This window comes from Mchenga conophoros, linkage group LG12 (genome assembly GCF_057382185.1).
Source record: "Mchenga conophoros isolate Kocher_MC1m ecotype Shallow Benthic linkage group LG12, M_conophoros_male_GT1.1, whole genome shotgun sequence".
Lineage (NCBI taxonomy): Eukaryota > Metazoa > Chordata > Actinopteri > Cichliformes > Cichlidae > Mchenga > Mchenga conophoros.
In genome coordinates this window covers 33632450-33646324 of record NC_140537.1, presented here as the reverse complement: position 1 = coordinate 33646324, position 13875 = coordinate 33632450, and the positions used below count along the sequence as shown (strand labels likewise).

The window sequence follows — 13875 nt, the reverse complement described above, 5'->3', positions numbered from 1 at the left end:
AACAGGGTGAGCTCTCACTCTGAGGAAATTTCCCAAGACCACGTAGTGTGGAGAAAAGACAAACTTCACTTTCTTTTTGATTTTTTTAGGCTAAATAAAGCAAAATAAATAAATAAATGAATAATAAAAAATTAAATAAATAAATAAATAATTTGTGTTTGTTTTCTTTAACTATTGTTGTGCAGCGGGGTAGCTTATTCACTAAGGAGCAAAGCAAGAATAATACACATTTTCAAAAGAATTTGAAATAATATCTAACAAATTTCATAGCATTGAAAATAATGTCAAACATTTTTTTATTTATAAACAAGAGTTTACAAAAAGTGTTTTCTAGTAAACGTAGAGTAGGTAGTAAAGCAGGTAAACGTATTAAGATCCCAAGTCCCCCCAAAAACACAAAAACAAAAGACAAAACCCACATAAACAACATGACTAAAATGAAAAGCACAGCGAAATTACCATAATAATAATGTTATCAATAAACAAAATAATAAGTGAAATAAGTGGGGAACAATCCTAGGATGACTGGGCTAGGTCAGGGTTTGAACAGAGAAGTTTGCCTTTGAGTTTTAAGCAAAAGGGACCGAGTGACAGAAACTGCTAAAAGCTGGAGACAAAATATAGACTTAAAAGACTGATATATAATATATTATAGGGTTGATTGTCAGACGCTTTAATTCAGTGTTTCACATGTAGAAACATAGACATTGAAATTGAAGAAGGGGGTGTGTGTTGTTGCTGTTTTTCTTTCCTTTGGACCATTTTGAGGTCCAACAAGTGCAATTTGAACAATCAAAGCTATGCCTATCTATGTAACTGAGAAAGAGTGGAGCTGGACAAGCCTATATCGAGTTACATTAGCCGCGCTGAGAGGCTTTGATAACTGTTTAAAAGTCCTTTATAGAAATGCGAAGATAAAATTGTAGATAGTACATCAAATAAATATTATTAATTGTTGTAATGGTAATAATGAATCTTCAACTTTGTTACAAGAATTGAATTAATAAAAGTGGAGACGAATAATGTGCAGAAATGTGACCTTTATTTGATTTTTCTGACCAGATGTGTCCACTTCTTATATATATATATATATATATATATATATATATATATATATATATATATATATATAGTATTATATAGAAATGTATTTTACAACAAGAAAAATAAGAAAGAAAGAAAGAAAGAAAGAAAGAAAGAAAGAAAGAAAAGGACCATGATGAGTTAAAGTTAGCATTTACAGAAATGGAGAAACATCAAGTTCACACAACACACAGACTGTTCCCAATGCTCTTAAAATAACCATATTTTTCTTACCTTTCAAACCTGCCTATGTAAACCCCGCTTTAATTTTTTTTTTCATTTCTGACTATTAATATTTAGTATCCTAATAATGAACTTATTTTAATAACCGGAGCTATTATTAAAAAAGTGGAGCACCGAGTCTGTCTTATGCTCAGTCTCTCGGTGTCTTTTTCCTGCTGGTAACTGAGGCGTTGTTTCAATAGACGATCTTCGATGAGGGCAGCAGCGCAGACGAAGGAAATGAAGTCCGTTATATGGATCCGTTATCCTTAGAATAAAGACCACACTGAAATCCTGAATGGGGTTTTCATTCTAATCGTAATTATATGATTATATAGAATCATAAGGGCAGTTCTTATTGTTATGTTTCATTTCATGTTAAACTAATATTCTTAAATCTATATTTTAATTATTTTTAACGTCATGAATCTTAACGTTTGGCTGAAACAATGAAGATTAAAAAAATAGCCCAAGTATTTCAATTTTGCATAAACATTTTAAAGTGTTCTTCACCCTCTCCCAGCCTGAACAAGAGCCTTTTTCTGTTATCATTTTGAACACAAATATTAATACAACTTCACAAATGGTCTGTCTGGCACGAAAAATTAGATATACTAAAGAAAAATGTCCTTTTTACGCTAAATAGTGAGCGAAAGATAATTTATTTTCCCGACCGCAATGATTTAAAACAAACTTCCAAATTCAGTGGTTTCTTTGTCAGCATCCTGGATCTGTCTTCTAAAATGAGCCATTTGACATCATATACACAGTTACATAACTTTTAGTCGCAGAAGCTACTCCACAGATGGGATATAAATGTTAGGTTGTGTTTCCGTGTTTCCATAATAACAGCCTGTAAACCTCTGCTTTACTAGACGAGGCATCAGCAGCTCATTTTTACCTCAACACTGACATCTAGTGTCACAGGAAAGAAAGAAGGAAAGAAAGTGAAAAAACTAGAAAATGCACTTTCTGAAGAAACTGCAGTTTGAATGCTGATAGATGTTTTGAGCTGAAATGAAATAATTGCTGAATGTTAAGTTAAAAATGTTGAATGAGCTGAAAAAGGTGGAATCATTCACCTGAAGGGTAAAGTGCACTTACAATTTTCCAAGTTTGGAAAGTAAACATCCTTAAAATCTAAAAAAGCTGAGTAATGACAAATAAATAAATAAATAAATAAATAAATAAATAAGTCAGCATTCACACTAAATAATACCATAATATATATAAAAATAATGAGTGATTATATTGTTTATTATTTGCTAAAATGTCTAATAAAGAAATAATCCATAGATTCTTTGTTTTTGTTTTCATTTAACAATAAAAAACATTAATAATTAAAAATGGAGACAATCTACCCAGATAAATATTTGAAACAATCTAAATACCGGACAGGTTGTTTTGGGTGTCAATGACATAAGTTTAACCACAAAAGGTTTTCCTCAGGTAAAGGCTCGGTGTGACAAGAATACCAAGTAGAAGATAATACTCAGATTACACTTTTATTACTCTTTATACCTGCTTCTTTCCAGTACGTGCCAGTAATAGTAATACTGTGCCACATAGTTTGTATTTCATCCTCGTCTCTTTAAGCTTTCTTTTTTCTCATTTCTGTCCCTTCATCTGTTAAACGAGAGTTCTTCCTTCCCACCATCACCAACGGCTTCCTCACAGAGGACCATCTGAATGTTAAACTTATTCTCAATATTGTAGGTCTTTTTATTGTAATATAAATAATAATAATAATAATGTGACTGTTCTTGTGAATGGTTGCTATATATGTCACCCAATGGTTAGCAAGTTGCATCAATGTACTGTATAGATTTATCACACTTACACAAATATGTGCTTAATGGAACCAAGCTGCAATCATGTGGCTGAAAAGTGAAGGCAACAGAGAAGTGTTAAAAGCTGCAGTCCCTGTAATGGCTACTAATGATTGTACAAAAGTAAATCAATCATCAGAAACTGTTTTGTTAAAATGCCCAGTTTTACAGGGTGTGTATACGTGTCCTATCACTGGCAGCTGTAGCAATGTTCGGATTTTTAAAGTAACTGACTAACATGAATGGCTTTTTATTTAAGGAGTTTGTGCTTCAGTTTTGGTGCATGAAATTTCTGTATTATATTCCTCTTATGCTTAGCACTAGTTAGTGGGTATCTGTGTGTTTGAAGATCACCCGTGCAGTTTTAGGGTGCAGATTCCTAAGCAAGCTTGCTAGTTGCTAACGTTTTGTTCAAATATGGTTGCTTTTGATTAAAAAAAACAACAGCACACAAAACCAAAGAAAAACATTGTGGTGGTAAAAATAGTCATGCTAAAGCTTCAAAATGTGGATAATATGGCATCTTTAATATGCAGCCTAATATTAATACTTGGCAACCTAAGGAATACTGGTATTTTACACTCGTAGCTGGAGCATGTACCTGGATTGTACCTTAGTGCTTATGGAAGAAACTATCTATGACCAAAAGAGACTGATAACATTATTTTTTATCCTGTAATGCTGGCCTGGGGATTTATTAGCAGTGACTCACTTCTGGAGTCAGCCTCAAATGGACATTTGCTTCGTTTTCCAGCCCCAGAGGCTACGGCTTGAACGGTAAATGACTGGTATGTAGCACCTTTCTACCTAATTTTGCGTTTTGCACTGCAAGTCTCATTCACACAGGGCTTTTATCTATACTTAAGGACATTTATCTAACATTGACATACACACTGTGATGGATGTATCAGGGGCAACCTGCCCAAGGAAGATCTATTGACCTTCTGATTGGTTGACAGCCTGCTCTACCACCTGAGCCACAGCTGCCGGTGGACACGGTGAAAACTCACATTAAAACAGACAAATGTTAACACGAATGACTTCACATTCAAGCAAACTTTATTAGTGTGATATGAAGCAGAAATGTAGGATGATAGCATGAGACATGAGCTTGGCCTATACACAGCTCTGCAGGTATGTGTGGTTACAGGTCATCAGGCACACACACTGTGTACTGTGTTTACACAGTTAACACACACAAACACACACACACACACACTTACTCACTTGTAAAGGATTTACAGGCAGGATTTTTTTTTTTTGTTCGTTTTTTAAATTCGTAAACACAAAGTGCAAACTTTATATATTTTAGCACCAAAACTCAAAAATCTAGTCTATAGCACCAAAAAAGCATATTAAATCGTACAGGATACTGAAAAAATGAAATGTCCATTATATTTAAAAATGCCAAGAAACTGTCATCGAAATGTGTTTAAAGTTTCAAACATTAAATTAATACTGAAGCAGTCTATAGAAGCGCAGAGAGAGCATGCGTGTCTGTTTTGCCCCACTCACATGAAATAGTTTTTTGCAGTTTAAAATAGAAAAAGCGCACGAGGTCATGAGAAAACTAAATTAAAAGAAAAAACATGATATAAAGGCAAATAAATTCCTACTCAATCCTGCCCTGAAATTATTTAGGCTAAAAAAGTGTATCTAATGGCCTTTGGGTAAAAAGTAGCTTCTTTAAACAAACTTTTATGTTGGATATAAAAACTAAATGTGCAAAGTAAGAAAAAAATAAGAAACCAGTAACTCCAACTGTCAGATACGTGTAGTAGTATGGAAGCAAAAAGTACAACGTCTCTCTCAATATAGAAATACAGTACACATGTCATGAATCAGAACTGCTGTGAAAGCCACAAACTGAGTTATTTTCCATCTCTGGTTTGGATCCATCATAAATCGATCATCTACCCCAGTAACTCAAAAATACTAAAATATTAATCAGCATATCGTCCCTATTTCAGGTATTTCCATGTCCTGAGTATTTTTTATTGTGTATATTTGAATCATCTGACTCACATGCGAACAAACTGTAAGTTTAACTCCTGTGCAGCTCTGTATGCGTCTTCTATGTTCATCTTCAGGCTCATATCCAGGGATTCACCTCAATAGCTGCAAAAAGCAAAGCAAAGGTACTGATGATTGATAGGTAGTTGGTTCCAGTCATTCTGAATTCATAAATTAGATAAAAGCTAAAGAAACATCCTGTATTTTCACTCAGAGACGTAAAATTAAGTTTACTTTTCTGTCAGCAAAATGCAGAATTCTGGCTTCGGTGAAATATTAAACTGAGCTGTGGGTATCTTGTAGAGACAGTAGGAAGTGGATGTGTTCCCCAGAACAAAGTCAGGAAATAAGGTGGAACTCCACAGGTTGAAACAACATAAAGAATCACAACAAATGTTGATTTTTTTTTTTACTACTTAGACAAATCAGCTGATTAATAAACCTGCAGTTGCACCTTTTACATGTGATCATCAATCACAGAACACAGTTGCACCTTTATACCTGAAAGGAAGTCTTCACTTTCTAGTTTTGGAAAATCTATAATAAAAAATCAGTAATCAGTACAGAATTTATGTCTGTAACTGAATCTTTTCTTAGGTGTAGAAGGAGCTGTTTCACAAAGCAGCACAGATTAGTGAGTTACCCACTCTCTGTCTGGGCTTTACCAGGCTATAATCCAATGATGTAATGGTTAGGACTATCGCTTCAAAGGGAGAGGGTTCTTGGTTTCAACATGCTGGTCAGCTGGAGTCTTTCTGTAAGAAGCTTGCATGTTCTCCCTGTACCTGCATGGGTTCTCTCCAGGTATTTTTGGTTGCCTCCCACAGTCCAAAGATATTCAAGTTAATGTGTCACCACAGAAAAATCTTCATCTCATCCTCTTCCTAGCATCCCCCTCTGCCACACTGCTCTTCTACATATCCTCCTTCACTACAATTATGAATCTTCTTAGTGGTCTTCCACTTTTCCTCCTCCCTGACAGCTCTATATTTAGCTCCTCTCTCCAGTATATCAGCTATCCCTCTTCTGCACATGTCCACATCATCTTAGCCTTGCCTCTCTAACGTTGTGTCCAAATTGCTCAACCTGCTCTATCCCTCTGATATACTCATTCCTAATCCCGTCCATCCAGCTGTCTCCCAGTGAAGCATCTTCAGTTCTGCCACCTCCACCTCGGCCACCTGTCTTTTTGTTAGTGCCACCATCTCCAGACAGAATATCACAGCAGGTCTCGCTAACACCCAATGACGTCCTTATGTTAAAATGCATCAGCTGATTTCTTGTGATGTAATCACATGGTTCTATGGCTGTTCTTCTATTTCACAGCTTCACCAAATCAGCCTGAATTAACAGTAAAGGAAACGTAGAGGTTTCTCACGCTGTCACGGTGCATCCGGACACATGTGCAGAGGTGCCGGTGTACTGAACATCGCATCGAACGATGTTGTTGTTGAAGTTGGACTCTGGAACTTGCTGTCTGGGGTTTACTGTCACCTGACAGGAAAGGAGTGTATTACAACACTCATCAGTGCAGAAGGTGAAAATTATATGACCAAATCAACAACATTTGGCAAAACTTTACTATTTTCAATCTTTAACAACTCAATAATATATTGTTTTGTATTTTAAAAAGGCACAGAACGGTCAAAACCATGACATGTGAATCAGACCTTCAGGATGTACTTTCCAGGAGAGACGTCAGTGATGTCAATCCACTGACAGTCGATGTCAGCATTGTAGGTGTCATAGCAACCTGGACTCAAACCCTATTAGAAAAACAAAGGGAAAAAAACTCCACATTAACACAGTCCTGTGAACTTAATATAAACATTCACAACACAATTTTAAGACATTTTTGTTGAGGCTTATGCGTAACGTCAATAAGGGATAGCTGTATTCATTCATCTGGCTGCATTTGTGGGTGTTTGGATTGCTAATCTATTCTTTGCATCACTTCTGCTTTTAAACGCTGTCAAACTTAATTCTTTCATCATGACCAGTTATTATCCTGCCTCCCCATGTGAGCCGATCAGCCCTGGATGTGCTATAAATCTCAGTCTTCTTCCGTCATTCTGCCTTTCAAACTCCACTTGCTTCAGCCACCACCAGGGGGTCCTGTCCTACGTCCCACTGTTGCTGGAGTCTGTTTTGCAATGTAGCTTAATTGCATTCAAGCTGTCAAATAGTTTATTAGTCAGACCGAATGAAAATTAATGTGCTAAATGATGAATTGCTGAATATATATAATTAATGGTTGTAAGTAGGGATGGGTATTGATAAGATTTTCACGATTCCGATTCCATTTTCGATTCTGTTTAACGATTCGATTCTCTTATCGATTCTCTTTAAAAAAGGTGAACACTAAGGTCGATTAGCTTAGAACTTTGTTTTATATCTTCTCTTTGAACAAGATAGAAATTTAGGAGTAACATGGCCTTACAAGCCCAACAGTGAGATCTTAAGAGATCCACAGCCTACGGCTCTTCAATGGGGTGTCAAAGGGGCCCCAGGAAAAAAAATTGTAAATGTAAAATAATAAAATAAATATTCTTCTGTAGCAATAACAAAGTATAACATAAATTATTCTGTAGCAATTACACAAGAATATCCAGTAATGTCCCTGCCTACAATTAAACACATTCACTTACCGAATATCGGGGGCATCTGCTGTGGCAAATGGGTGCAAGCCTTTTACCACAAACTTAGTCACTGCTCGGTGACATTCGTCTATCCTGGCCTGAAAGGAGACGCTAACGGTAGACTGCAGCGAGAGCTGCCAGCATCTGAGCCAGACTCTGTCTCTCTCATCATGGTCACCTAAATGCACAGTAATGGCAGGTTTTGTAATAAGGCAGATCGCGCTAACATAATATGCACTGTTAGTGGATTATTTACCTGCCGTATTAACGGGAGAGGACGTGCAAACGTTACCGCTGCTGCTGGGTTGAGATTCACGAGTCCGGAGCGGAATTAAAAACACGACATTCATTTAAGGTCATCGCGTGTTTTGTGAGCAAATGCTTTTGCATATTCGTAGTGTTTCCTCCCTTAAATTAAACATCTACTTTGCAAGTATTGCAAGTTGCCCTGTTGTCATCTGTTCTCGTAAAGTATGACCAAACTTTTGAGCGTTTGAGCCGCTTACGCGCCGTGTTTCCTGCCAGGTAAATGACGCTCCGCAACGTGATGACGTCATTCGGGGCGACTGGAATCGATAAGGGAATCGTTTGCAAAAATGGCAAACAATTCCAAGGAATTGAAACAGTGGGAACCGGTTCTCAACAAGAACCGGTTTTCGATACCCATCCCTAGTTGTAAGAGACATGGCTCTTATAGAATAAAAACCTGTGCTGTCTACAGTCTGTGAGCTCAGAAATCATCTAGTTTCAGGCCCTAAACTAGGCTACATATTGTTAAGCAAGAGTACTTTTTCCTTGTTCCTTTTAATATTAAGATTTTTAAAATATTGATTTCTTCTTTTTTTTGTAAAAAAAAAAATGGCATCAATGAGTTTTCAGCTTTCAGGAACCAGGAAAAAAGTTGCTTTAGCTGAAACTAAGAACTGCTTCATAAGATCAAAAGTACTCATTATACAGTACTCTGTCATATTTATAAAAGATATGACGTCTACAAGTCAGGTTAATGTGTTTTTCTCCTTAATAGTAATATAGAAGTAATCCAATATATAAATGAATTTACTTCCATATTGTCCCCAATGTGTTTTTGTACCTGAGTGTGTGAGGTGCAGGCGAAGCGGCGATAGTATCCTGGATCACAGGAGGTGTCCTCCAGACAGAAGCTGGCCTTGTGACCCTCAGCCACTTGACTATAAGTTCGGGAATCCAGCAGCTCGTACAGGCTGAACTCGTCCATGCTGTGGAAGTGACTGAATAACACCACAATAAAGTCACAGTGTGGCAGTAAACTACCAAATAACTGGGAAAGTAAGTCCAGGAACAATACTGGGATAATAAATGTATACCAACGTGAATCTCTAAACCACGTTAAACCCTTTCATCTGGCAACCTACTTATGACAGCTGTGCCACTCCCAGGCATATCGAGGTTTGCTGGGCAGGAAGTCGGCCGTTCCCTGGTTCTTCACCCTCTGAGGAAACCTCAGTAAAACTCTGGTGTCATAATCCTGAGAATAACGAGAAGACCTAGAGGAGGAGAGATGATGGCGAGAGACGAGCTCAAAGTCAAGTCTTCAGTTTGAATGAATAAAAGAGGGAATTCTGCACAAACACTGAGTCTTGTGTCCATCACTGAAATGGAAATGATTTGGAATTTCAGTAGATGAGGTATGTTCCATGTAAAGTATGTTATTAAATGTATCTTATAAATCATATAATATTCTTTTGGGACACAGGTAGATGGTTACCCAAATACAGCACTTCATCAGAATCAGAATCGTGTTTAGTGGCCATTTATATGTGCAGATACATACAAGGAATTTGGTTCCGGTAGATGGTGACTCTCAAGCACAGCATCAGTTGATATCTATCTATCTATCTATCTATCTATCTATCTATCTATCTATCTATCTATCTATCTATCTATCTATCTATCTATCTATCTATCTATCTATCTATCTATCTATCTATCTATCTATCTATCTATCTATCTATCTATCTACACACACATATATCTGCTTAGCACTTTTTATATTTATTTAAGTCTGTGTCTTATAGTATGTTTCGCACTAAGTACCGCAGCAATTTCCTAATGTTATAAATTTGCTCAAGATTTAGCAATAAATTCTGACTCTGATTCTGATACTATGTAAAAAACAAACTTGTGTGTATATGCTGACGTCTGCACACCAGGGGGCGCTGCTGAACGAACCTGCAGTAAGTTGTCAGCTTCCTTCACTGAGCTCCTGAATTTTGGTCAGTCCTAGCTTCACATTTTTATGTCATACACAGAAATTATCTCAGTGGGAGTAAAAAAGGACACCAGCATTTGTCTGACTGTGCAGCTAGTTATTAGTGAAGGCATCTGTCCCTCTCCTTTTATACTGTTTCACATCTGAAACTAAAAAAACTATTTTGTCCATTCACACATTAGTTTTTCGTTCAATCAGTCACTCATACTCAAAGTGAAGTTACAGCTGATTGGTGAATTTTAAAACGCACAGTGTGAAAATAAAATATATCTGATAACAGGCAGCAGAACCGAGGCCTGCAGTCAGCTGTGTTATCTTACGTGGCAAGGCAGTTCTCCTCTGCAGCACAGCGCAGGTTGTACATGGGCACTCTCTGGACGTAGGTAGCGAGCTGGATGTAGTATGGATCAGGAACCAGATCAGGGAGTCCTGCAAACAAGACACGGCAGATGTATACTGTTTTCATCCCTTTCCACTTTCACTCACATGACATTATGACATCAGAAAGTAAAACCTTTAAACTAAACTTTAAAAGTGACACCTTGGCTCAGTATACTACTGAGATACCGTGTAGTTTAACATGTAGGTCTAAGTTGAAAGCCAGCAACATTTAGCTTTAAGATCAGCCCCTTAAGGCATATTATAAATGTGCTTAGGAAAAACTTATAAACTGGTCGTGCCAAATAGTCAAAGCTGAAATGGGCTGTTACAGGATCTTTACACTGAAACACCTGCAGGCATTGTGTATATGGAGGAAGGCTGTAGAAACTCCAAATCTACCTTATTTCAAGTCAACATTTAAAGGGTTATTGGTTGAGCATGAACGCTGAGCCTATAAAAAGCTGCATGTAGACAAAATAACATGAGGTTATGAGCCAACACTTAACACAAGCGATGTGAGGTGTTTAAATATATGGTAAGCTCACAGTCTTATGAAAAAAAAAAACCTACGTTTGTGTAATTTTACTGATTTTAATCATGCCAGCTTGTTTTGTGATGGTTTGTCAGTGACGTCCTAATGAATAAGCAAGCTAGTTTTCTTACCATTCTGGTGGTAGCTGGTGCCATAACCGGGTCGGGGTTGAACCCGAGGTCTAGGTCTGTAGTACGAGTTGTAGTAGTTATAGTAAGGGTCATAGTTGGAAGGCTTGTACGGGTTGTAGGGATCATCTCCCACCATCACGTCCTCCCGTCCAACCGCGCCGGAGTCAGGTCGCTGCCGCCGCTGGTGCGTCATGGCGCGTAATTGCGCCGAGCTGCTGGCCGCAGGGACCCTCGGGGAGCCCCGGGCTGTATCGTTAGCACTGCTGAGGACAACCACGGGGTTCCCCTGGCTGGGTGATCCGCTTTGCCTCCTTGCGGAGGGCCTGTACTGAGAGCCACGGCTCAGGATGCTGAAAACCTGCCCGTTATGTTGCCATGTCAACCCCCGACGAAGTGAGTCAGCAGCAGGACCTTCCTGGGCGCGAGCTCCATCCAGAAAAGCACAGAGGAAACAAATGTGTGCAAAAGAAATCAGCAAAACGATGGGGGAGAGCTCCTTCATTATTAATAGCAAATCTCTTGAGTTTTTAATGAGAGTTGCTCTTTTTCCAGCCACACAGCTGCTGATTCAAGGACTTCCTCTCAAATGTTTGAGCGCAAGAGAGTGTGAGAGAGAGAGAGAGAGAGAGAGAGGGAGAGGTGGTTTAAGTTTAAGTATCAGATGTGGCTTCAGACTCTCATTTGGTGTAATTGTAACTTCTTTATTCTCGCTTCAACTCAAAAAATAAAAAAGCATACAGTTGAAACTGAGTTTTGTAGATGTCCAGTAAGTTTCCCAGCAGTCTCCAGCTGTGTGCTATCAAATGGGAATTATTTTTTACGAAGTTCACAAGTGCACTGTAGAAATTAGAGTTAAAGTCAGGCCCTTCCACTGCAAGTACAATCTCACAAAAGTACCCTGGGAGCCAGTTACTGGACCTCACTGTAACTACATGTACCTTTTTGCAAGTTTATGTTTTAAAGTAGCCAAAGTTGTATATTGACACCATGTCTGATAGAGTTTAAGGTGTGATAACAGGAGGCAATTTCAACTTAGCTAAGTATGAAAAGAAATCAGGTAAAATATGCATTTTTCTCTAAAATATTAAGCTTTTACTGTATTTTCTTGTAAGTTGACTGAATGTATTTCATGCATTCTGTCAGGTTTATGTTATGTTTATCTTTCTTTCCTAATTGCAGTATGAGGAAGAATTTAGCACTGACATTTCACAGCAAGAAGGTTTTGGGTTTGACAGCATGAGGCCTCCGTTCTCCCTGTTGTAGCAACTGTTTAGTCTCTCAGTCTAAACACATGCATATTACATTAATTGTTGCTTCTAAAACTGGTCATAAGTGCAGAAATAATAAAGCTTTGAGTGTTTATTAAGGTCAGAAGACTACCATACAATGAATTATTAATAGTTCTGAAGTTTGATGACTTTTTAAAATGTCCAGTTTGGTGCTATTACATCAAGATGAAAAAATGTTAGTAGAGGTTCACGAACAGTCTATGTAAGGCACAAACTACAAGGGTACAGAGGCAGTACCTTAGAAGTTATGATACCAATGACAAGCCTCTGTGCTGCTGAAAGTACAGCACTGCATTTAGAGACTTTACAAAAAAATACAGATGCTCTCTGTCTCTTTCACACACAATGTGAAGTTTATTGTCTTGGTTTACATGTTTGAAAGAGGCTCCTGATTTTTACACTAAACATGTGGAAGGCTCGACCAGCAGTTTTACACATTGTCCTATTTGTTTTCATTGAGGCTTTTCCCCAGGCCTCACAATTATAGTTCATATCCCAGCCAAACCCAAACTGCAGATGCAGCTCAGGAGCACCAGATATCATGAAACTGCAGCTTTACCCAAATGTGGCAAATGGAAAATATCATCAGGGGAGATTTGTGATTTAAAATGGATCATGACAGCAATGCATGAAAACCTTTAAATTCCAGATTTCAATGCTGTGGATGGATTTCTCCATGAAGCATAAAGTAATTTTGACTGTGATTCAGAAAGTTTGATGTTTATGAACAAGAAAAAAAGAAAGCAAACCGCTGCATGTCAGAAGGAGTTGGTTTGAGACATTTCGAAACTAAAATCTTATCAAGCTTTACTAGAAAAGACGGCACCAAAAACAGCTCCTTCTTTTTCAATTTTAAATTCCAGGCTATTGTCTCCTCTTCACAGGATGAGGCGTAATTAGGGTGATGCTTTGACTTCATAGCAGTCCTGTCTCAGTCGAATTATGTCTGTGGCCAGAGCTGCTCAACTTTACTCAGAGATCTAAAGATACTGATTTCTGACTCACTATTGCTTTAGCGTGTCCACCCTTCATTTAAAAAGAAGAAAAAAGACCTCTCAGGGTAAAAAAGGAGTCCAGTATGCTCCAGTTATTTGTGGCCCAAAACTAGGGGCTTATATTTTGTGGGTATTTATGGTATTAAAAATACATATATCATATTTTTTTAACATATTTTTAATCATAATAAGGTGTGCTCCAGTGACTCGACACCTACAGGTTTTGTCTGGCTTTATTGGAAAATAATAAGCTCCTCTCATGCTGAGCGCTCAGGATGCTTTAGAAAAAAAGCTGAAATTGAAGCACTTACCAACTGAGAAGTTTCCTCCTCTGAGTGCACAGTAAAACACAACCTGCCACCCACAGAGCCACAGCTCCTTCCCTTTAAACCAATCCAGATAAATCACTTCAAATGCTTTAGGTTACACTATACATTTTCTGTTTAACATGTCAGTGAGTTATGTTTCCATCCGGAGTGGTCTTTACACACTTTAAGGAGAACCTAACCTGTA

General features: G+C 37.8%; 1 protein-coding gene across 1 annotated transcript; it reads right to left on the bottom strand.

Moving 5' to 3' along the window:
* Positions 1 to 4189: 4189 nt before the first annotated feature.
* Positions 4190 to 11652, bottom strand: lox (lysyl oxidase). Its single transcript, XM_085293188.1, has 7 exons — positions 11079 to 11652; positions 10355 to 10463; positions 9178 to 9309; positions 8877 to 9033; positions 6818 to 6913; positions 6526 to 6641; positions 4190 to 5252 (listed from the first exon to the last, which is right to left on the bottom strand). The coding sequence occupies exons 1-7, from the start codon at positions 11578 to 11580 to the stop codon at positions 5246 to 5248; spliced, it is 1119 nt and encodes a 372-aa protein (XP_085149314.1). The 5' UTR covers positions 11581 to 11652; the 3' UTR covers positions 4190 to 5245.
* Positions 11653 to 13875: the final 2223 nt, after the last annotated feature.